This window comes from Falco biarmicus, chromosome 6 (assembly GCF_023638135.1).
Source record: "Falco biarmicus isolate bFalBia1 chromosome 6, bFalBia1.pri, whole genome shotgun sequence".
NCBI classification, from domain to species: domain Eukaryota; kingdom Metazoa; phylum Chordata; class Aves; order Falconiformes; family Falconidae; genus Falco; species Falco biarmicus.
The window spans coordinates 70,689,500-70,714,110 of record NC_079293.1 but is presented as its reverse complement, the minus strand read 5'-3'; the positions used below and the strand labels follow the sequence as shown (position 1 = coordinate 70,714,110).

Below are 24,611 nucleotides of genomic sequence, written 5' to 3'. Positions count from 1 at the left end.
ATCATCTCATTGCAGACAGCTGAGACCTGGGGGCTCCTTTCCGGGAATTTTGCAGTGGGAGCAGTACCCTATGCTCATTTTTCTCAAGGCTCACCCAACTTTTGGATGACTTGTTTTTTTTAAACAAGGTTCAGCAAAAATGAGATATACTTCTATTTATTTTTCTTCCATAGCCTGTTAAATTTTTAGGTGCCTGGATCCACTTTTCACTCAGTGGCTGACTAACAAAACAACACCTAACATAAAAGAGTGATTTTTTTTTTTTTTTTTTTTGGCTTGCTTTCCCATACATTTTTGTCTAAATATGTAATAAGTACTCCCTTGATTTCTTCCCATCTCCTCCAGACTGCAAGGCAGAGCAATTGCTGATGGAGCTATGTAAGGGTGCCCCAGTGATGTCCATGGATAGAAAAACCCGACTGGAAACCTTGCACACCTGTAAACCTTGAACACACCAGACTGGTGCTTCCCCAACCACTCTCCAGGCAAAGCTGGAGCCACTGAACACAGTGAGAGACCAGAGGCAGAAATCAATACAGACATATTTTTATAATTAAAAAATTGTGCATTTTGACAAACAGCTGGCAGTTATAGCCATCCCTCATTCCACTTAATGCAGAAAATACGTGTCTGGAACCCAGACGTCTGATATTTCTAATGCCATATATAATGACCTCCTAAGACTGTGCTTGTACTAACCTCCTACGTTTGGCTACCAGACAAGAGCCCACAGGCAGGTCCACCCTACAGTCGACTCTAGCTGATCCTAGAGAGAACTGGTCCCTCTCTTCCAAGGTATTATTGTCACTGAAAAGTCATCATTGCTATCTTTTGATCGAAAACGCCTCTGAAAGTCAACATGTGAGACATGAATTGATTTGTATTTTTAGAATTAAAAAAGTAAACAAAGAAGAATTTTAACGAGACTTTCTTTTTCAAGATGTCCATGGGGAAATAAGACTATTTCTCTACTAGTAAGCTAAATGGCATCGTGACAGGTTGTCTTGTCCAGGGGCCAACTGGCAGTCTGGCCACAACCCAGTTAAACCTTCACCACCTGGGCAGCACAAGACTGAACACCCAGGCATGGCACTGAGTAACTTACTGGTATAGACAGAGCTCCAGCACCCCAAATACCTCCTTCCTTAGCAGAAAGAAAAGATACTCAGTGAGCTTTGACGTGGAGGGGGAGGCATCACTGAGGGGCTATGTACTATGGGAGATAGAGGACTGAACTCAGCTCCAGGGTCCCTTGCCAGTCCCCATGTGGCTATGAACCCCTCTGTGATGTTCATTTGTTGCTCCAAAGGAGACCTGTGGAGGCAGATGAATTAACTTATCTTCTCTGCATCGACCTAAGCTCTCTGTGGAAACCCCAAGTCTTGAAGCCTCATTGCATCTTCCCAGGCACGTCAGAATCTCATTGGATTCTGGTTCACGTCACGTTTGGGAGCAAAGAGATGGGTCCACCAAACAACCTCCTGAAAGAGGCATCCTGTGGGCTCACATGCACACACACAACAACTTATGCACACACATAGCTTACAGACACAGTCAGGTACAGGCACATCAACACAGCTACACAGCTTCCAGCTCAGCCTTGGCTTGCATCTCCTGCTTATCCCCAGGGCCTAGGGTAGTGCTGCGTGGAGACAGTCATGTTCACTCAGCTGCAGAGCTCTCTGCTTGGGCATGTGGTGGAGAGCTGAGCTGGGCTAGAGTGATGGGTTGAGAGATTGTACCACTCTGACACGGTCAGAAGTGGTGTTGGCACAGGAGGGAGAGCCTAGAGGCACCCACACTTGCTCTAGACCAACTGCCTTGGGTGCCAGACTGCCATGGCTAGACTTCTTGAGTCCCTGCCCTTGCTGGGCTACACTCTGCCCTCCACACCACGTCACATACAGGCAGGTGTACATCTGTGTGCACTGAAAGGCAAGAAAATATAACATCCATCTGACATACTGCCAAGCAGGGAGGGAAACCCACGTGTTTGCTGCAGGTCCAAAGCTCATCGCAGCAATATTTCTCCTTTTAATTTTATAGTCACGCTTTATGCTCATTATATAAAAGTCCCTCTTCTCCTCTTGAAGTTCCTTTCTCTGATGGATGCGTGTTGCTACAGAGGATCCAGGATCTGCTGGTGCTGCTACTGAGGGAATGTCAGCCTGGGGTGATTTCTCTGATATGGGATGTCTTGGGTGTAAGTTACCTCCTTTGCTTTACTGCTTGTGGGGGTAACCACACGGTGTCTTGTGGTCACTGCTGACAACAAGATCAGAAACACATATTGCTCTGGGTATGCCTTCTAGGGCACACAGGTGACTTCTGTCCAGCTGTATTCTCTATATAAATGTGTCCATGGTCTGTCCATAATCTATACCACAGGCAAAATCAAGCTAGAGTACACTGGACTCAACAGAGCAAGTCTTCTTCCTTCTCTCACCATTTCTTGGGGCTGCCTACCACAGTCCCTCACCTGCTAGGAGGGTTCCTTTCCACTAGAAATCAGCTTCCCACCAAAAATAGCCCCTTGGACCTTGTGCTTGGGTCAGCAGAGGCTGAAGATTGATATCCAAGGAGACATCCATGGAGGAGAGTGACTTATTTTCTGATGAGTCGACTCTAGCCTGGGAGGAGGTAAAGGGGAAGGGAAAAGGGATTTTACTTTGCTTTGTGGCTGATCTTTGATGCCCTTCTTTGATTTTTGAGTACAACCAACCACACTGGAGCTTCATCCTCTGAGTTACTGTGGGGGGAAGAGGAGGAGAAAAGACTTTGCAAAGGAGCAGGCTAAGTGCACAGTTGGGTTCAGATGCTCTCCATGCTTCCTCCATGCAGGTCCTGTCTTCTCAACAAGCATCTCTGGGCCATCTCAGTGCCTCACTCTGCTGCTCCACCCTGCCACCAAGACCAGTTGTGGGTTCCCTGTTTGCTCCTGTTCCCTCTGCTCCTTTTTGGCCTCTTTTCACCCAGCCGTCAGGTGGAGAGATCCCTGGTGCTGCCCAGTCCTCTCTCGCTTTCTCCCCCATCCTTCCTTCTCCTTCCCCCCTTCAACACAGCGAGAACCGGCGGGAGTTGATGTTCATCTTGGTGACTCCAATGAGCTTCAGTGGTGTGGAGAGGCTGAAGGAGCTCATGAGTGGGAAGTCACAGAAGAGGTCGGAGAGCTCATCCCTCTCCTCCAGCTCATATGTGGCATCATTGAGCATGCGCTGGTGCAGGTGGCAGGTCTGCTCGATCTTCAGCTTGTTGATGTCGCTGCGAAGACGCATGAGCTGCCTTGCCAGCTGCTGGTCCTGCAGGCGCATTTCTGCCTGAAACACAAGATGGAGGGTGAGGAGGGAAGAAGATATTGGCAGAGGCACAGCAAATTTGCTCATTGTGCTGCTCTCTGCTAAAGACCGCACCAGATCACTGGAAATGTAACTCATCTAGAGATGCTACGCCATTGCAAATAACTGGGAGGGAGACAGGGGAGTTCCAAGCCAGCAATGCATCCCAGTCAAATGCCCACTCAGGACAGTGAATTCTTAGCATTCAGGAAGGCTGTGCCTGCCCAGGTTTTCAGGAGCACCAGGAAAGTGGAATTAAAGCCAGCCATGCCAAGGCTGTTGGCTTGAGTATACGTCAGGGCAGGCTTCCGAGCCTCCAGCTCAACCTTAAGCAAAGCCCAAATTAATTTTGCTCATAAGGGAGCAGCCACAGGGAGAAGAAGCAATTAGAGGTGGAAAGGACCAATTAAAAGAACCCCAGAGAACCGATCCCCAAATACTTGGCCCAGGTTTCCAGCCTGCATAAATTAGAGCTGTTTCACAACAGTCGGGAACATGAGCCTCCACATCCCCCCTGGCTTATCTCACTGATTTGAACTGGCTCTCAGGATGGGACCTCCATGGTTTCCCACAGGAGAGAGAACAACTATCCCGCAGGCTAATGAGCTAACTGTTTTGGAGATTTTTTTCTCCCCTGGCGCCTAACTTTGGAAGGTGGAAGATTCAGAAGTGATGAAAGAAAAGAGATTTTTTTATTATTATTCCAACTTATAATTAAGCAGAATATTTATTGCCACAGGATATTGGGGGTGGTGAAGGAAGGAGGTGAACACTTGGTGCAAGAATAAACCTTTGTCTGGGGAACAGAAGCAGGCAGAGCTAGAACAGCAGATGCCAAGAAGACAATTCCCACCTCTCACCCCGCATCCTTCTGCACAGAAAAGCAACAAACCACAAAATCTGCAAAAAAAAGAAGGTGGCAGGAGAGAAGCCGAACAGCTCTTGGCAAACTTTGTGGCTTAAATCTCTGTAACTGCTGGAAACAAGGAGGGGGCAAAACTGGAAAATAGTTCTGCATCTATTCTGATGTGATGTCCTCCCTCTTTCCCTGGTGTGGTCTACATTGCAGGACACAAACTGGCACTGGAAGGAACCCCTCAGCACCAAGGCTCCTGATTTTGTTTTGTTTGTGTTTTTTTCCTCCCAGTGGCTCCCTGGGTAAGTCCTGTCCTCACCAACTTCTCAGTGCATGATATGATGCCCTGAGTTCACCTCCAGCTGCACCGTAGAGCTGCCCTGACCCCAAACCCATCCTTTACCTCACTCCTTTAGCTTGCCTCACTGGTTTCTTGGCTCCCTGTGGTTTGAACGAGAAGCTCAGGATCAGACCCAGACTACATCTACAGCAATACATTAAACAGCATATCACAACGAAGTCTTCTTTTCTGCTCAATTGTGAGCAAGGTTCTGGAATCCTTTGAGCTGAGGCCAGGTCTTACAGTCCCAAGTGTTTCCCCACAGGCACTCTCCAGGAGTTAACCCAGAAGGATTAATCCTCAGCAAGCATCTGGGCTACAACCCCTTGTCTGGATTTTAACAGCATGGACATGGTTAGATCATACCAGTTTGCTTCCAGGCCTGAAAATGAGCTGTTTAGTTTACAAGTACAGATGTAGCTCTAGGCGTAGCGGGTAAATGTATTCCTGGTCTGGTGGCTCATACATGAAGCTGCAGAAGGAAAGGGAGGAGGGAAAATTCCCCTTGAGAGGCTCCACAGGTGGCCCTGGTATGCCTACATGAGACCTTTCCAATGTCTCATGCATGGGCTGCTGCAACAAGGACATGAACCAGAACAGCTTCAGGGTTGTTCTAGCTTGTGGCATAATCCCTCCTCCTCCAGGCAATGCCTTCAAAGATGCTGGGACCACCCCTTGCAGCATTGCCAGTCTCACAGCAAGGTGAAGCAGCCACCTTAGGAGGCTGAAGGGCTTGGAGGGAAGCCTGGCTGTGCTCCAGCTGTTTTGTGTGCCTGTCAGGAAACCCTTTGCAATGCTGTGCTCAGAGCCTAAGCTGAGACCTGACATGAGTATAATGAAAGTTAATCCAAGCCAAGCAAGGCTTTTCTCAGTCCTGCACCATGGAGGCATCCTGGAGAACCTTGCCTAGTGCTCTCAGCCAGCGACTGTACTCCAGCTCCCTTGCCTGGAGAGGATCAAGTCACCTTGGTACCAATCTCTGAGTGAATCTCTCTCTCCTAGGAAATCTTTCTCGAATTGTTGGCAGGGTTGTCCCCATTTACCTGCTTCAAAAAACCACTATTTCCTTGCAGACCTTGCAGCCTGTGCCCCCAAGCACAGTAATGCCACTCGACAGGTTGTTCTTCTCCCACCTGAGTTGCAATGAAAACAAATTCATTTTGTTGATATTTTTCCCTGTTTCACAGCAGAAGCTGCAACTTGAAATTTTACCAGGAAGGCAATCGCGGGCATTATTGAACTGACCCTTGGTTGTTCTGTCTTGTCAGTTTATCAAACTACATAATAAATGTCAGCAACTGCTTTCATTGAATGTTTCAAAGAGTGTGGTACTAAAAAAACCACCACAGCCAAAAAGGGTTTAGAAATTAATTATGAGGCCATTGTAGAGAGGGATATGAGTTGGAGATTGCTATTTTTCCCTTGAAGCCAGCTTTCCACATTTTAACTGGTTTTTGCTTTCCCTGTCTTTTGAGGAAGCCTTCTTCATTTCATGCAACGTGGAAGACAAAGCCCTCCAGGGCATGTCCTTCAGGTGCTCAATCTCTAGTCACCCTTTTTTCTCCCCACTGGACCTGGTGACCCTGACATTTTCTGAGCCAGCCACATGGCTCACTGGTCCACCTGTAGGGTGGGGGCAACGTGGCATGGGGCAAACCACCCATCTACAGTGATCACCTAGGCTGTGACACCACCTTGGACACAACCTTTTATGGCTGTGCTCTGGGGCTGAATGGGGAAGCAGGGGTCACCTGCTGGATGTGCGCTACCAGCCAAGGCTTTCCCAGGGGGATAAAGCCCTCTTCTGTCCTCCAGGAAAGCAAGGTAGATAGGTGAGGAACAAAGCCTGGCAATGGCTGACTGAAAGGTGATGTGCACAATTGAGGAGGTGGCACAGGGGATGAGGGCTGTCACTGCTTGTGCCCCTTAGGAACCTGCCTCATCTTTCCGAGGGCTTGGGAGCTCCTTGCATGATGACAGGTCCTGTGGAGGTAGGTCGATGGGGTGACAACTGGGCAGGGAGCAGGGCATGAAAGGCCCCACTGTGGGCAGGAAGGGTGGGCTGCCTTGCAGAACATAGCCTCTCTCTCTTCATGCTCATCACTGGGGTTTGGCTTGAGATGCAAACACCCTCTCATCCCACCATGTACTTGTCCCATTAAATCCTGCTTTGCTCAAAACCACCCAGAATATTAGAGAATTTGGGTCAGAACTCAGAAATCCTCATTCTCTTTCCCTTTCCCAGAGGCTCCTCACAAGTACTAGAAACATTCAATCCACCCCATGCTGAGGACCAAACCATCACTAGAAATGATGAATGACCTCCTTTTATAAGGAGCCCTGTTGGGTCAGCAGAACTCCACAAAGATTTCTGGAGAGAGATAATGGTATTACAGGAGCCAAATCATGCGAAGCCATGGGTTTTCGTTTTACACAGTTTGCCCACAGGGCCAGTCACCACAAAGTAACTTGATGCACCAGTTCATCTGTGTGGGACAACAGCATGATTACAAACACTCTGTGCAATGTCCTGGAGAAACCCACTGGGAGCACCTAGCAGAGGCCATGCTTTTTGCTTCCTTCGAGTCTTACATGCCAAATGGAGGAAAAGCCTTAGATATGTCTTGCTTACACAAATCACTTTGCAACATGCTCTGCCTCTTTCTGCACACCCACCTCCAGCATGTAGGTGGAGATGCTGACAGGAGAGCTGTCTGTCATCTGCATGGTTGGAGCATGCTGTTGGGATGGACAGGCTACTGGTTCAAACTTCCCCGGGTGGGAGAGGGAACCCAACTCAGGTCCCTCCTGGCAGAGGAGCTACTGCAACTGCTAGACTGAATCACAAAGCTGGACCATGAGATCTTATGAACCAAGGAAGGATTTTCTGTTTGGATTAAGCATCAGTCTTCCAGGGATATTTAATATGGGGGAGGGAGAGAAAGCTTTGGATGCATCCCTGCCTGTTGTCCAGTCCAGGTGGCTTAGCCCAAATAGCTAGAAGTAGCTGATGGTGTAGCCCAGACTTGTTTTTAAGTTTGCCTTAACCATATGGTCACAGACCAATGTCCTCATTGCTGGTGGTCCATCTTCTCTCTGCATTGCTATGGGGGCATGTATCAGCAGGGAGCACCACATGGCATGGAGATGTGGACCTCCTTGGGACTTCTTCCCAAAAGAGAAATGACCCATGGACAGAGTCCCAGTCTGTGGTCCATGAAGCTCAGGGTGATGGTCTGTAGAGAAGCAACTGCTCCCATGGGGCTAGTCCTTTTTTATTTCCAAAAGATCAAAAGAAAGTTAAATTTAAACCAGTGCTTTCCTAACTGAATGCAGCCACTTGGATTCAAGCATGGAGAAGCACAGGCCAGTTATTAGACTCTTCCCAAACACTTCAGGGAAGTTGGTTAAGTCTATGTTTTTGTTTAAGGCTTCATCTTCAAAGGTGCTCAGATGCCACCTGCCACTCTTAATTTCAGATGTTCACGCCCTTATGGTGCAACCCGCAGCCCCAAATGAGGTATCTCATCTCCTTCTGCAGTGTCTGGGAGTTACACAACACCAAAGTCCAGGATACTTTTGCCAACTGACACATGCAAAGCCTAATGTGGGTCCCAAATCTCACCCTCCTTCAGCCTTGAGTTCAGTCTGTGTTGACTCCGTCAGAATTAATCTTCCTACTGCCTTTCCTGAGTGAGGTAGTTACCTCTGATTTTTGTTAAATTAAGGGGTGCTAAAATGCATTCAGGATTGGGAATGGTGTACCTAGGACAAAGCCCACGGCCAGCGGACAAGCTTGGAAGTTTAGCATCTGAGTGAGGTGAACAGTGGGACACCTCAGTGGGCTTACAGAGAAGGGCACAGAATTTCTCAGCTGCATTACCTCTCTGCTGCACACATAAAGCCACAACCACCCCATGAAACTCCCTCTCCTTCCAAAACAGTGTGGCTGCACCCAAACTGCCCCTTGGGGATGGTCATGTTCTGTGATAACTCCTAAACTGTGCCCCAGCTCTAGCAATTTAACAGTAGAGATGACCCTGTTCTGGTGCCTGTGCCTGTGTTCTTTCACTACTTTAAATACCAATACAGATAAATCCTTCACGGACCCGCTACATAGCAGAGAACTTCCAACGCAGGCCACTCTCCATCACCATATCTGTGTGTTAGACTCCTCCTCTTCCTCTTCACCTCCCACGACCACAGAACAATCTGCAATGAGGCTCATGGCAACACCGTTTGGTGCCCATCAGTATAAGTTCACTTAAGTACTTGCTCAGCCAATATCAGTATCCCAAATGGAGATAATAACAGTCAATATTTAATAATAAATATCTGACCAACAGGACACAGGTGGTTTACAATTTTCCGGGAGAGAGCATCAGGCATTTGTGTCCCTTCTCAATACCCTTTCCTGCATTCTGGCTCACACACCTCAGATTTCAGTGCCAAACGTAGATGAATTTGAATGGAAAACATGTTTTCCTACTGTGACAAAGTCAGAAGTATCCTAAGATGTCCCAGTTCATAGCTTTGTTCTTTAACCACATTTAAGAGGAAAAGGAATTTGAGGGCTTAATTTTAGAACTTGTAAAACCTGAGAAATTTCAAAACCAAAGAGCAAAGTACAGTCTGACCACTCTGATCCTTGGGTCTGGCTTTACTTTCAGCATCGATGAAAAGCAGCCACACTTGACAGTGCAAAGGCAAATGTGAAGGCAAAGAAAAGGCAGGAGGAGCTGGGGAGGGAAGTGCTCCAGCCCCAGGCAGTTCAGTGCATGCTGAGTGCTGCAATTTGCTCATACACCTACACAGAGCCTCTCAGTGCAAAAACAAGAGCAGGAGTTTTCATGTCAATAAATTAGCTTCTCAGAGCTAGGTTCTCAGCAGGTCCCAGCTGACGTGGCTGGCAGGAGCTCAGTGGGCATATGTCAGTCCTATAAACCACGGCCAGGACTTGATGTGCAGAATCAGGTCCTGGGACAGGTCATGTGGGGTGAAGCAGCAGATGCACAGGAAAGATCTTGGGTTTTTCCTTTGCTTCACTTCTGAATGTGAGGAGCCTGAGCCTGGCTGAAGCTGAACCAGAGCAGACTCTGAAGACACAAATTCCTTGCAGCATTAGATGACGCCTTTTGTGGAAGGGTGATGCTTCAGATTTAATGGGTAACTAATTTTAAAGCTGGGCATTCCTGGGCTATCAATTCATCAGGCAACTAACCCATGACATGTCCTGCTCTGTAGCACCACGGCCAAGGGGAAGTTTGGGCATATACACACTGCTAAATTCACTTTGCTGCCTGTACTGGTTTTGGCTGGAGTAGAGTTAATTCCAGAATTGGGTGGTCCCATACAAATTGCTTGTTGAGAGCAGTCCCCAGCATGTCCAGACTCCTGAAGCTCTGTTTGGCAGGGTACTATCTGGTACAAGCCAAAACCATGCTGGGGCCATGTTGTTGAAATAACCCAGCCTGAACAGGCTGGTAGCTGTGGATGAAGGTTGCACCGTCTGGGTGACGGAGCTGCACTCCCTGCATCATTGCATTTCATTCAGCAAGGACATGGATGGCGTACTCCTTCCCTGGATAGAAATCTCCACATTCACAAGCTTTTGCCCTTTTAATGGACAGTTGAATCCTACATACCCTAAAATGACTTCTCATGAAGGACTGTGTAGTGTTAGGGAGAATTCACCCTGCAGAAGAGGATAGTGTGGAAGAGGCAGATTTCACCCTGGTTATGACTACTGGATCATTTTTGGGTGATCATCAGAAAGCTGCCCGGGATACTCAACACTTGCCTGGGGCAAGGCTGGGTTGTGTGTTGTTCCCAGGTCTGTGGTCTCCTACATTAAATCAGACCAGAGGAATGAATTACCCACTTAGGGTGGCCTTAGCCAAGGTGTGGGGTGCTGGTGTCCCACCTGGCTGCCCCAAGGAGGGTGCTGTCTGAAGGATGCTGCCTTTTCTGGCCTTGGCTACTGCCTTAAATAAATCTGTAAACTCAGACATAACCCTATCCTGCTATGAAGCCTTCCTGACTCCTTTACTATCATAACCTGGGGATAAACAAAGAAAAACACTGGCTGTGTTGGGATGTGTGGCAGCTCATTCCATTTATTTGCAAAGAAACTGGGTTTCACCCTTGAAATGTAATGTGAAATGCATCTTTTTGCTCCAGAATCCTGTGATGCGATGGCCTTGCTGTGTTCTCACTGTGTTGCTGGCAGCTTTTACCCAACAATAGTGCCTCCAACATAGCTATTTAGCAATGTGGTCAGTCAAATACATCTCTTTCTTTTGGAGAAATTGTTCTAAATTACACGAGTCATGTCCAGATCCAGCAAAGACTGGTATAATTAAGAGGCAGGAAAATGGAAAGTGAGGAACAATTACAGTTTGCTTTGCCTTTTTTCTTCTTTAATTTAAACTTTTAGGTTTTGTCAGATGGTGGTTTATATACCACACCCCAGTCTAAATGGTAGATTTGGACTCTGAGGCAATTTATGGTTCTTCCATCATGGGCAGCAACTGAAAGAACAAACCAAATCTTTTAAAACCCAGGGTTCTGAGAAGGAAAATCTTCTTCTTACTGTCTTTGGGCATCTTGAGATTTGGGGGTTATATCAAGTGCACTGTGAATTTAAGATTGCATCACTGATGCAAGTACAGACTCAGATTCCAGTCTCAGATGTCTCTCTCCAGAGTGCTGGGTGATTTGAGGAGATCAGCTCAAAATAGGCCTGGATTCTTCCTAATCGTCCTGGATTCCTGAAAGCACTGTACCTGCCTTCTGAAAGCCATGGTCTTGAGAAACAGCTCAACCACCAGAACTGTGGCATCCAGAGCCACCACTGTAAATAACTTCTCTAGACATCAATCTATCTGGGTGAATACAGCAAGAGCCACAAAATGTTGACTAATAAATATTATCTGAAGCAAAAGTTGCAGAGAATTTCTGAAAATTGCTATTCATTGTTGTGCATGAGATGTTTTCCTCAAAGATTTTCAGTGTTTATCAGAAGCAAAGCATTTGCACAGGAACATTTTCACAATTGCATCTGAACTGCAAATGATGACCCGGACCCCTGGGACCCTGTGCCAAATATTGCTGCTATCAAAACACTTGCAAATGCTGGTGGGACTCACAGGCAGACTTCCAGTTAGGCAACAGAAACAAAGCCATGCAACATACGTGGCCGAGTGTGGGCCAAATAATGAAGATTTTTCATTCTAGTGAGGAGAAAGGAAGGATTACTGGGAATTGTGGTCTTGGTGTCTCCTTGCTCCTACACTTGTTAAGAGCACCAGGGCCCATTCTCCAGCCCTGAGAACAGCTGCCCTGATCCTGTCATGTCCATCCTACTGACCTCCCTGTGGCCTCCAGAAAAGATGTGCTGCATCCACACTTCCTCCTGGGAATTATCCCCAGGCTGTGCTGACTCTTGAGCTGGAGTGGGAACTGCTTGGGTCAGCACTAGTTGGCACACGTCAGATTTGTGCCAAAGACCATGACAGCAACATGTAAAAGATGAATTCCAGCACCCGTGCCCTGGCTCAGCACAAGTGTAGCATTTTTGCCTTGACTTCCTCTCTGTGAGATTACCAGTTCATAACTACCAGAAATAAACATATGTGTAAGATAGGGCCCAAGGCTGGGATGGGAGGGTGACAGAAATATGGAATAGATTCTAATGGAGCAGGAGATGGACCTGTAATGAATAGATGATAGACCTGTAAGAGCTGGATGAGGAGGGGTCTGAGATTAGGTTCTGGCATCACACATACCGGAGAAAAAGTGAATATTAATGTATTACATGGTCAGAATAAGGGGATCCCACAAGAGTTTGAAACAAAAGAAAGCACTTGGTCTCACCATGCACAAACAGTGCGGGGGGAAGCAGGGTACCACAAGATCTTATAAAGAGTTATGAGTTTAAAAAGAAAGAAAAAGAAGAACGGGGAATTAGGGAAACACTTGGAGGTTAGATCCACTAATGGCTGTTAAAAGCAGTGGTCAGCATACAGTGTCCCACTGAGGGAGTTCCTAAACCACCAACAGCCACAAGCTGCAAGGGCAGATCCAGGGGATGGATCTAGTCATGCTTCCTTTCTCTGGGCCTGATGAAGCATCCCCTTGTGATGCTCATCAGAGAAGTGTCATTACACCATCAGTGCATATCACATAATACACGTATTCATGGTATGTTCATACCTGCTGAATTCATCTGAGTGTTGAGATATCATTAGAGAAGCAGGGAAGGGGGCAAATTGCTAACAAGTCCTAACCAGCACAAGCAACCATACTTCCTCAGCCTGCTGGATCCCAGCAGGGATGCTGAGACTGGCCCAGCTCCTTCTCTGAGGTTATAGATGCCCTGGCATTCATCTTTTTCCTTACCTGGACTGCTCCTGCCCCTGCCAGCCACAGAAAATGCAATGATTGATTGTTGCCTTTTCATCTGAGGCTGAAGGCAGGTAGGAACAAGGAGTCACTTGTTTCCTCATTCTTTTTTTTTGTTTGTTTGTTTGTTTTCCCCTTGAAAATGTGTGCTATCTAGCAGGGACAGGAAACCACTTACCAATTCCTTCCTAAGCCACATCAAAGCTTCATCGATGCTCTCGAAGCCACCTATTCTTCCTGATGTAAGAGTCACTTTGTCCTGGGCAGGGCTGCCATTAAGATGCAGCTGCACCTTCCTCAAGGGGACAGTCTCACCCGTGACCTTTTTGGCCTCAGTTGCCTCCTCCTCCTCCTCTCCTGCTGGCTGGGGGCTCTTCCATGCCTGCTCCTCTAACTTTGCCTTCCACTCCAAGTAGGAAGGGCGCCTGGTCTCCAGTCTCAGCTTCTCTGTCAATGCCTTGAGGGTCCTCAGGTGGTCATCAGGAGGAGCAGCACCTCCAGAGCCAGCATCCATGCTGTCCAGTGCCTCTTCTATTTGGATTTTTGGTAGAGACATCCTCTCTGGGAGTCAAAAGGCATAGAGGTGGGCTGCAAAGGACCAGGGATGGGGATGGGAAACCCTCAAGGTCTGACCAGGTATCACGGCGTTCCAAAACACAGTGCCTTAGAGGACAGCCGAGGTGGTAGTGGCTCCCACTCAAGCACCACACCAGCCTTGGATGAACACCTAGAAGAAAAGCATAGGGTTGGTTTCCAGTTTGAGAAGGAAAAGGGAGCAAGAAAAGAGAGGTAGCTCTTGCTGTAGTGGAGAGAGAGAGGGCTCTGGAAGAGGCACGATGCCAAGGTGCTCCTGGGGAGTGTTACTTCACCTCAGCTATGTGGCTGCTTTTGGGGCAGGAACAGACAGGCTCTAGTTTTTAGGGAAGCTCTGGTTACCTACATCTTCCGTCTTAAGGGGCCATGAAAGGGTTGCCAAAGAGGCCAGGAGACATTCACAGACCCCCCAGCTCTGTCTCACACAACCCAATGTCCTCTCCAGACAGCAATGGCTGTTTCTGGCTGTTGGACTGTCTGTGTGTGCCGTTTTGCTATTTCCTGGCTGGCAAACCTACAGCTTTTCTCTTGGACAAAACAGAGGCAGGTGAAGTAAGACAACCCAAACTTCTCCCAAGATGTTGAGTCAAAAGAAGACCTGGAAAAAGTGACCTTCTTTTGTGTGACAGCAGCTGGGGTGATGGCATGGTTTGGGTTCAGATGCCTGTGCTCGGCGAGGCTTGCACTTGTGGTTTCCATCACTGGCCATGTCCAGTCTTCCCACTGGGAATGGTCCCAATGGTCCCCTTGAAAACACCTTGGTGGAGGCCTAGCATAGAGGAGTCAGGACCTTCCTCCCCGCTTCTCCTCCTGCCAGCATGTGTGGACTCAGGAAAGCTGTGCCCAAAGCTGATCTATCAAACCAAAGGACTTGGAGGGACAGAGGACTCAAACTACTCTGCAAGAGTTAAGCTCAGGCAGCTTCTGCATTCATTAGATGGTAGGATCAGATAAGAATCAGATAAGACACTTACTCAAGGTCCTATTTTCATCCATGGCTGAGCTAGGAATAGATCCAGAGTTCTCATCTACACATCAAACACAAAACAAAATACTTTTTTGCCTGCCTGGTAACATGCTCAGAAAGACCGGCCAGGAGTTACACAGCTTTCAAGCTGGATGCACTAAACCACAGCAATATGAGTTACTCAGCCATTCTTTTCCCTGCTATTTGTGCCCACAAAGACGTGTGTAACTCTGAAACCCAGACCATAATTACGTCTCTCAAACCTTTTCAGAAAGAAGATTCAATTTAAAATAAACACCAACAGAGAGCAAGATTTATCCCACAAATGTGCGCAGGCACATGAGCTGAACAAGGAGTTGATAATATACACACAGACAGTCTGAGGGTGGAGAATTAGTCATGTTGTGGTCTTGTTCCTGCTCCTACTTATGTTAATGAGAATTTTACAGTGAGCGGAAGCAAACACAGATACTATATCAGGTTGAAGCCAGCGGCTTTCATGCCTGAAGCACCAATAATTTTCCTCCTTCTCCTGAAAAATAGGCTGTACGGAGGGGAAGCAGAGGGCTGTCCTGTTGAAGAGTCAGGTCCTGTACCAACTCTTGCACGGATGCTCTGCAGAGCTGAGGGCATATCGATGAATTTCACTTGCCTCCAGCTCCAGCCTACCAAAATCAATAAAAGAAAACACCCAATGACTTGAAAGACCTCATCTCTGAGCAATTTTTCTGTCCTTTGAGATGGAGATTGCTAGGGGTGGCCAAAACCAGCAGCCCAATAGTCTGCTGCAGCTCCACACTGGGCTAGTAGATTTGGGAACCCCCTAGCAAAGATAGTATTTTTGTTGTAAGCTTGACTTTTTCAGCTGCCGCAGCTACAAAGCAAAGCCCCTACAAACTCTTTTGTCTTGTGTCTTCAGCATGTATAAAGTCCTCAGGGTGGAAAAAGCCCTTGGTATTTGAGCCCTAAGTAAAGCTTAACGTTTACAGCATTGGACCACAAAAACGGGACAGCAGTTTGGAGCATCCCCTCTGTCATGACCCTGCTGCCATCTCCCCCTCCCCATCACCAGCCCCTTTGGGGAGGGATTTGATTTTTCTACCCTAAAAACTGCATCGATCCAGCCCATCCTTCACCCCTTCCCTGATGCAATGCAAAACTTTTCATTCACCGTGTAGGGACACCCCCTAAATAGGGGCATCTGTTCCCCAGCCTGTCCAAACTCAAAAATGACAGAAAGAAGCCAACTCTAATTTCCTATCAATATCTTGGACTCAGGTCAAAGACCTGCTGTAGAAAAAGAGATCTGAGAGTGGTAAGCATGTGAAAAATGTCCGTGTATGAGGCTGTAATACAAACCTGTTTGCTGCCTGAGAGCTACCAAGAACAAACCTGGCCTCTGGCTCAAATGAATAGACTCCCAGTCTCTCTGCTCCAGGCTCAGTTTCCCCCTGGCTGGCTGGTGCAATGGAATTTAAATGATTAATTCTTGATTTGTCTTTGTTATCACGATTGCCAGGCTCAGAGCATTCAAGCCTAATTAGGGATAACAGGGGTTCGGCACAAAAGTGGGGTGAGGGTCTGCTCCCACCTCACTAAGACCCTTTGCTCAGGGTTTTCCTCCTTCCCTTGCATGAATCCTAGGAATCTTGAAGGCACAGGTCACAGCAGGTCACTGAGACAACAAAACCATCTTTAATTTCTTTATTGGGTTAGATTTCCATTGAAGAAGTCAACTTAACCCACCTGCCCTGCCAGCTGTCATCAAAGGGATTATCAGAAGCACACATCCAGGATGGAGAAATAACAGGACTGTGAGACTGGATTGCGTGTGAAGTCCTACCACGCCAAGACTCTGTGGAGCTGGCATGCCCTGAGGTTTGACTTTCGCATGGTTACAGGTCAGTAATGCAAATCTTGCTCTCTTCTACACCAGACACACTTTGTGAAGATCATGGGGTGTCCTATGCTCTAAGAAACCAGGTCCATCGGCACAACCTGGCACCACAAATTCCCGTGGCAGCCATTCCTCCAACCCTGAAGCAGATGCAAAAGGCCTGTCCCCATCACAGACCCTCAGACATCCCTGTGCATGCATTAGAGCAGGGGATCAGGAGGGCCATAAGAACATCCCCTAACAAACAGGTGTGATGGGGTAAGGAGGCAAGGGAAGGTGTACAGGGGTGTGAGAAAAGCCTGGTGTTATGATTCACCATATAAATAAATAACAATAAATTCAGATGCTGCTCACAGTCAAAAGGGAGATTTCACAATATGATGTTAGGCACAGCCTTTTACCCTGTGAGAGTTTTGCATGCCTGAGAAGTTTTATACATCTGTACCTTCTCCATCAGCTCTCTGTGCCCTGGTCAGCTTTGAACATAAGGCATGCACAAAGAAGCATCGTTTGGTGTGTGCTGGTCCAGGGCAAGCACAGGTACAGCCTGTTAAATTCAGGGCTGTAAATAAAGGCACACATTGCTTTGAAAGGTCACATGCTGGGGAGCAAGAGGTCTAGGAGAAGAAAGGAAAAAAAGAAGGCAGAAACACTCAGAATGGAAATGGGAGGGAAATGGCAGATTAAATAAAACAACCAGTCAAGGCAGAGGTGTGGGGACCAAATTATTCTTCTCCCTTCGCTATTCCTGGTGGACTTCAGCTTACTGTAATATCATTTTTGATTGTAGAGGAGCAGCACTGATTGTAAGAGTCTATATTACCCTGCTTGTCTAGTCTCTAAGAAAAAAAGCCTCGGTATGAAAAAAAGCCCAGGCTGAGAGAAGCCTTTTTGCAGGATGAAGGTGTGCCCACATAGCCAATGGATGACACTTCTGGCATGGGGTAAACAGGAAAGAGGTAATGCTTCAGCCTGATAATGACCTTCAAAAATCACTTCAGCCCCTTCTATGCCTCAGTTTCCCTCTCACTGAGTAGGCAGGTCATGCAGCTGGCCTTCAGGAAAAAACTCTGAAGATCTTCAGAGATGTACAGAATTTGCTTGTGGGATCTTCAGGTCTCTCCATCTCACCTGGGTGCCCATGTTCTCACTATAATCAATGCAGGGACACCCTCTATGATCCATGGAGGTCAGGGTATGGTTCCCCTCACCATTTGCAGGTGCTTGCTCCAAGGGTTTGCATAGTTGTCACTCTGTGGGCCTTGCAGACACCCCTTGATCCTACAAAATAAAAGCCTAGAGCAAATTGCCCCTGCTAACATCATCATTGAGCTCTGCAGGTCTCCATGGGTGAGGAGGACCCTGAGCCTGAAACAGTGGGCTGAAGAACTACTGAAGTGGAGTGAGAGGTGGGTGCAGAGCATGCACACCCCGTGCAGGGAGAGCTGTGTTTGCTTGCCTTCTCTGCACAGCAAAGTGACAGGGATGGGGGTTGTGGGGTGTGTGTGTGGGATGGCTGACCCCCCTGGAGGTCTGCAGCAGGTTGGCAGGTTGGCAGCCGGGCAGTGAGGAGGAGATGCCTGTGCAAGGGGGTTGCCATAGCAATGGAGTAAGGGAGGACTCTGGCTGCTGCAGGGTGGTGGATGGAGGCTCCCGAGCAAGCATCCTCCGGGGAGTGAGGATGCTGAGGCCCCAGACAGCAGGTGAGGGAATGAGAGACCCATTTGGATCAACACTGCAGCTCCCTGGAGCTGGTGGCTCCCTTTCAGGGAGGCTGTCTGTGAACCGCCCCTTTCCCTATGCCAAAATGACCTCGCTCAGCAGAGGAGCTGCTGTGCTGGGTGGGCTTTGGTGAGCTCTGGCTCTTCATCGCCCTGGAGTCCCCCGACACAGCCCCCCAGGAAGCACAGCTGCAGCATGTGGCTCTGCACAAGGCTCCTACAGAAATGGAGAGCAAATTGCTCCCCTGGCCATCCCACTGCGTCAGAGAAGAGCTGATCTCCCTGGGTTATATTATCCAGCATTTGGCCACCTAATCCCTTTCTGCAGCACCTGAAATCTGCTCCTGCAGAAAATTGATCTGGTTCCCAAAGCCTTTCTTGCCTGTCCCAAAGTGACTTTCAGCCTCCCCCCCCCCTAAAAAGAGAAGACTCCAGCAGCCTGGGGACCTGCATAATCCTGAAGCCAGGACTTGCTCCAGGGCAAAGGCTCCTGATGAAATCAGTGCTGTCGGGATCAGGTGCTGCCTGCCTGCTCAGAATGGTCAGGGCAGGATGGAAGGGGGTCTGCCCATGAAAGGCAGGAGGGGTCATGGCAGAGCCCTCAGCACCCACTGGACATAGTGCTCATGGAGACCTCCTGGCCTCACTCTATGGGGCTATGAGCTTGTCCCTTCTCTCAGGGGCAAGATGATGACACTGAAGCAACCAAACTGATCATCACAAGCATGGGCCGGGTTCGTGTCTGGTGACTCTATCTTCAGACCTCCTTCCAGGGTTGCCCATGTTGGCTGTGTCCCTTCACACACACATGGACCTGACTTTCAGCCTAATACATGACAAAAGCCCAGGGAGGAGACCAAGTTTCTGTCCCCAGTTTGATCCAGAATTCAATGTCCTTGCAGGGATTTGGAGAGGTGGTCACAGAGCCGCCCCACACAGTGGGCTGACATAGGGGTACAGCACCCAGCTCAATGGGATCCTGAGTGCACCTGGATATTCCTGCCTGTTCACTCCCATGAACAAACCCCCAGAAGACCTCCCAGACAACTTGGATGCTAAGGTCAGCAGCAGGGAAGCAGCCGTTCCTGCTGCTTCAGCCCTTCGGATGTTATGGCATTCACAGATCCACGGGGGAAAAAGGGAAGAAATTGGGTTTTCCATTCAGGTGTGACCTGGAGCAGGGTGAGGGTTTGCCCTGGCACATCATTCTGCCCAAATGACCGCCAGAAAGACCCCTAAATACAGCAATGAAGGGAGGAGGGGAGAGCAGTGGTGGGCTGCAGAAAACTCACCAGCCTGACCAGGAGCAGAGCAGAAGTGCAGAGATAAGAGGGGACCAGTTTGCACTCCCTGCCCTGAGGTACTTCTCCCTGGCTGATCTCCAGCATCACTAGCAGAGTCAAAACCTGTTTCGATAAATACATCTGTACCTTCCTGCCTAACTACATCTTATCCCTCCTGCATCCCCTGCACAAAATAAAGCAGGATCCTTGCAAGGAAGCAGGATTGAGATTGCTGCCTGCTTCAGATAGACCCTAGCAGCTCCATTTTCAGACCAGCTCCACTCCCTCATGTGGAAATCCTGCATGACAACAGGCATTGCCAGATATTTGGCATTCCCACAAACCAGTCTTCCAGTGAGTGGGAACTATTTGCAAACTGGGAAGCTGGATGGGGTCAGTGCTCTCAGCCCATCAGCCAAACCCAAGTGTGAATACAAGATCTTAGAGGGAAAGGGACTAAGCAGCAGCAAAGGCAAGTTTACATGCTCTTGGAGAAGAAACCCCGTCCACCCAAGTCATCTTTTGGTAAGGTCTGTTAAGGTGAAGGGAACCACTCCATGCACTGACCCAGGGTCCTAGCAGGTTTTGGGACCTAGTCTTGGAGGTGGCATACCTAACATGACCCCAGAGATGTCCCCAAAGGAGCTGTGGCTTGGCAGAGCCAGTTCTTTCCCTTATTTTCCCTTCTGCCACCCGAAGTGCAGCCGCTTCTCAGCAAGGAAAGAGCAAAGGAGCAGGCAGGGACCTCTGTGCCTGTAAAACTGGGGTAATGTGAAGGGCTGGGACTCCTTGGGAACGAGCCCGGTAAGACTGAGAAATGCTCTCTTCCCAGGAGACTAGCACAGGGAGTTATTTTTCCCTAAATGCAGCATGGAAGGCAGAAGGGTGTATATTCAGAAAAAACCCTCTTTCTGGCTTCATTCTGCCCAGCGCTGAGCTCACGCCCTGCAAAGACAAGTGCCAGGGCCAGCTCCCATTTGAGAGCCTGAGGCTCCAGGTTGAAGTCGTCAGAGGCCCAGGGTCAGCCCCCCCGCCCCCCCCCCTCCCCCCCCCCCCCCCCCCCCCCCCCCCGGTGATCCCCTAATCCCTTTTATATGCTCCCTGTCCCATCCTAATACTCGCCTTGGTGGCTGCCTGAGCAATAATCATACAGCCTCTGTATTCAGACCTGCCTTCTCCCAATGCTGAGCTGCACTTGGTTATTTAATATTATTTAAGGCGAGCTGGTTGCAAACAGACCCCCAGTCCCTTCCCCCAGAAAAGCTACATGAAGGCTGCTTTTTTTTTTTTTCTCCCCCCTTTTTTTTTCTCTCCTGCAGTGTCTCTGCTACATTTTGTGAACACCTAATGGCTGCAGAGCTGTTGCAAGCCCAGAGCCCAGGAGAAGTCAGATCCCTCCCATTCTGCTCGATTTTTATGTTGTACAGATCCCCCCATGAAGAGGTACCACTGCATCCAAAAGCAGAGGAGACCTGAGATGCAAACAGCAACAGCCCCAGTATGCTGAAAGGATGGCTGGCAGAGGGAAAACCCACAGCAGCCAGAACAGGCTTGTTCCCGCTGGAAAGTGGGGAGCCCGGAGGGTACAGGGGACGAGCAGACAAAGCCAAAGGAATCAGCTGGACACAGCTCCTCACTGGAAAGAAGGTCCTTGGCTTTCATCCATTTTCCCCCCTGTCCTCTGAGGTCACTAATGTAAAAAAGCCCAGGAGGGCAGAGCAGTACCGAATATTACAAGGAGCATCACAGGCAAATAGGGAGGGGTCTCCTTAGCCTGGCGCTGGTGCCCGTTGCGGGTGAGGTGTCAGTCTGCGGGGACTGGCGAGTGTGCAGGCTGTATGATGCAGGCACTGTGGGTGCAGCAGTGTGCACCACACCGGGGCACGCTGGCTGGGTTTGCACAAATACTTACGCTGGGAGGGTATGTGGGCTGACAGTATTATTTTAGCAATTAGCCCCAAGCTGTTACAAAGGGCTCTGAAAGAAGTTTTGGGTGTTTTATTATTTTTTTCCCCTCTCAGTGTTGATGTGAGCTGCAAGGGCCAGATCTGAGCAGGTAGGAACCTGCTCTTGCTCAGCACACGGTGCCTGCTTCAAAAATCAAAGGTAGCTACGCCCTGCGAGGCCACCACGCTTCATCCCATTATATCTGCACTGCACAAATCCACAAACGTTTCCAAGGCTCTTGCAAATCCCGGGGAGGGGGCAGAAGAAGCAACAGGTGATCATCCCAAAAGCTGGTCAAACTCTTCCCTGTTACACCTCATCCAGCACAGAAAAATCCCCCTGAAGGTGGTGAGTACCCCTATGCTGCTCCCAGCTCAGAACAAAATCCACAAGCCTCATCGTTAAGGACTCCTCAGCCCCTGCCCTGATTTCCAGCCTGCCTCCATCAACGGGGAGCCCACTGTGCCAGCCATCTCCAGGGGATTTCGGCAAGATGGGAGATTGTGGCTGGTGGGGGGGACACAATGCAAACCCCCAGCCCCACCGCATCATAGCTGGTCTGCCAGACCACAGTGCTGAACTTCATGGGGTCCCCATCACCCCCACCCTGATGCTCCCCAGGGACCTGGTCCTTGCTGCTACCCCTTTCCACAGGGCTGGAAAAGCCGGGGGTCCCCTCTTAGCACCAGGCATCTCTCAGACAGCTCCTGTCCTGGGTGCAGCAGGGTGTCCCTAGGGTGACTGTGCCCCCCAGCCCCAGCATGGCCAAGCCAATGCAAGCAACAAACTTACCGGGGACGGAGTCAGAGGGAAGATGGCACAGACATCTTGGCTCCTGCTTTCAGTCTCGGGTCTCCAACTTGGTATTTGTAGAGCCGTGTCACCAGCGCCTTCAGGAGACTGTCTCATCCTCCTCCCTGTCTCGCTTCAGAAATCTCTGTGTGTGTGTTTTTTTTATTTAAGGGACTTTTTTTTTTCTGTTCTTTCTTTTTTTTTTTTTTTCCAGCGGTTGCGTCAGGCCTGTTGCCTGGAGACAGGCGAGCTATTCCAGTTTGAGCTTTTCAGTCCAGATTTCCTCTCTCTCTTTCATTCATACCATCAAGCCCTGAACCTACCTCCCACCAAGCAATAACCCTGGAGAGCCCTGGCAGGGAGGGGCTGCGCGGCCAGGGTCCTAAACACCCTCGGCCCCCAGCCGCCGGAGGAGGGGGCGCGATGCCCACCGCATGAGCAACAGGGATGAAGGGGTGCTGTGGCGTACCAGGCACGGACTTTGCAAGGAGTGTGAAGCAAAAACATTTATTGTTAGCTAATTACAGCTTTTATAAGTTCATACCCTGTATGGGCACTGCTAAAAGCTTTACTGTCGGTCAAACTCTACTGTCCGCATGCCCAGCCGCTCTTCACTATAGGCGACTCTGCTGTTCGCTCTGTTTCCTTATCTTCTAGAGGTGAGAGCTCATTCCTCCTTTGTTTCTGTCTCATCCGGGTTTCTTCTCATACTCCCTCAAAGTTATTTACCTCTTTGCTGCACGATCATTGCTGCACATCGTCAAAGCAAGGCCACAGCTGCACATTATCAATGTCAAAACAACACACTGCCTCCGTTCCCTACAATTCCCCCTTTTTGTTTTTTTCAAAAGGTTGCTTTAACATGTTATGGACTGCTCATTCCCCTTTTTTTTCTTTTTTTTTTTTTTAATTTCATCACTTAATTACCGATTTTAGCCTTATTTTAAGTGTATATTTGTACATTTCAATCAGGTTCACAAAATGTAAAACTTTTGTTATCAGTGCATTCCATACAGAGGTCAACATATAGGTTTATGATTACTTATAAGAACATGTAATAAGCTATGGAAATGTTATGAAAATATTTTAACAGAAACTTCTAATCAAATAAATGAGCATGAAAAATTGTGCTTAATTGTAAATTCTATATATAAGCTGCTACAAAACATTTTCTATCCTAAGAAAAAGAGAAAATCCACTTAAAAACTCTTGAAATCTTAGAATTGGGCAAGTGTTTCACTGTGTCTCCATTCTAAAGCTTGGAAGTGGAAATGGTGTAGAACAAAGTTTTACTTTAAATAATTTTTCAACTGTTATTGCTGCTTTTCAAAGAACCTGAAAGCATACAGTGAAAACTTAGAACTAAACAAATAGCTGAACGGTTACTGGACTTAAATGCAGGAGTTAACTACAAAAGCTTCTCAAAATGTTCTGGTTGCTTTGTGGTTTGTTTGTGGGGTTTTTTGGTGTTGGTTTTTTTTTTTTTTATGTACATAGAGAACTATACCCAAACAGAGAAATAAAAAAGTTGAGCACACCATTATAATGTATGAACAAAATTCAGAATATCACTTTATCTCAAATCGCTTGGAATTAGATTAGGTTGCAGTTGTCATCCTAACAACTAGTTTCCACATTTTACCCCTTAACTGAAAAACACACATGGTAAAAAAGCTATTTCTAGAAACAGAAGGGTAAGTGAAAAAAAAAATTTCTATGTTCACAATTGTTTTTCTAAGTCTTATTAAATCACTTTTTTTTTTTTTAATGCAACCAGAGATACTTTATTGTACAGAGAAGCTCCTATTTATATCTCTGAATATCTCTGAGCCCGGATACAAATTCCAGCTGTATGTACCACCAGGATCAGGGCAGAAAACATTCATGCAGTTACATAGCTATATATCACTACAAGCACCTCTTTGCTACTAGATAACCATGTTTATGTTTCTTACTCTCCTTCACAATACCCAGCTGTTCTCTTATCTCCTGCCAGGTTAGACATTCTCCATACTCCTCTCATACATCTCTCTTCAGACATTCTCTATCCTCTTCTTTTTTGCTTGCTAATTGTGACAATGCAAAGGCCATGTGTAGCTGGGTGGCCATGATCTGACTTATGCTATGATCAACTAAATGCTGAATACAGGAAAAAAGGCATGGGAGACATAAGGCAAACATCAATAAGGTGGTTAAAGCAATTATAATAAATCCTGTAATACTTTTGACCCACGGCCCAAAGTTTCCCACCTATGAGACCAAAGGCATCCTGCCCCTGGCTCTGCTGCAGATCTTTGTTTAAGGCTTTTAAATTCTGTATGCTTTTGTGAATTGATTAGATTCATGCAACACATCCCATCCAAGTCTTCACACCCATATCCCTGTGCTAACAATAAGAAATCATTAGCAGCTCGGTTTTGTAGCAACACATGATGGACAGAGTCAACATTCGCTAGTAAGCCAGAAAGAGCAGCGC

The 24,611-nt window shown here is 48.0% G+C and overlaps 1 protein-coding gene across 1 annotated transcript; it reads right to left on the bottom strand.

The window, feature by feature from the left end:
• Positions 1-530: 530 nt before the first annotated feature.
• On the bottom strand, positions 531-22,294 carry FAM167A (family with sequence similarity 167 member A). Its single transcript, XM_056344812.1, has 3 exons — positions 22,136-22,294; positions 13,113-13,661; positions 531-3,317 (listed from the first exon to the last, which is right to left on the bottom strand). The coding sequence occupies exons 2-3, from the start codon at positions 13,488-13,490 to the stop codon at positions 3,054-3,056; spliced, it is 642 nt and encodes a 213-aa protein (XP_056200787.1). The 5' UTR covers positions 13,491-13,661; positions 22,136-22,294; the 3' UTR covers positions 531-3,053.
• Between the last annotated feature and the right edge of the window lie 2,317 nt (positions 22,295-24,611).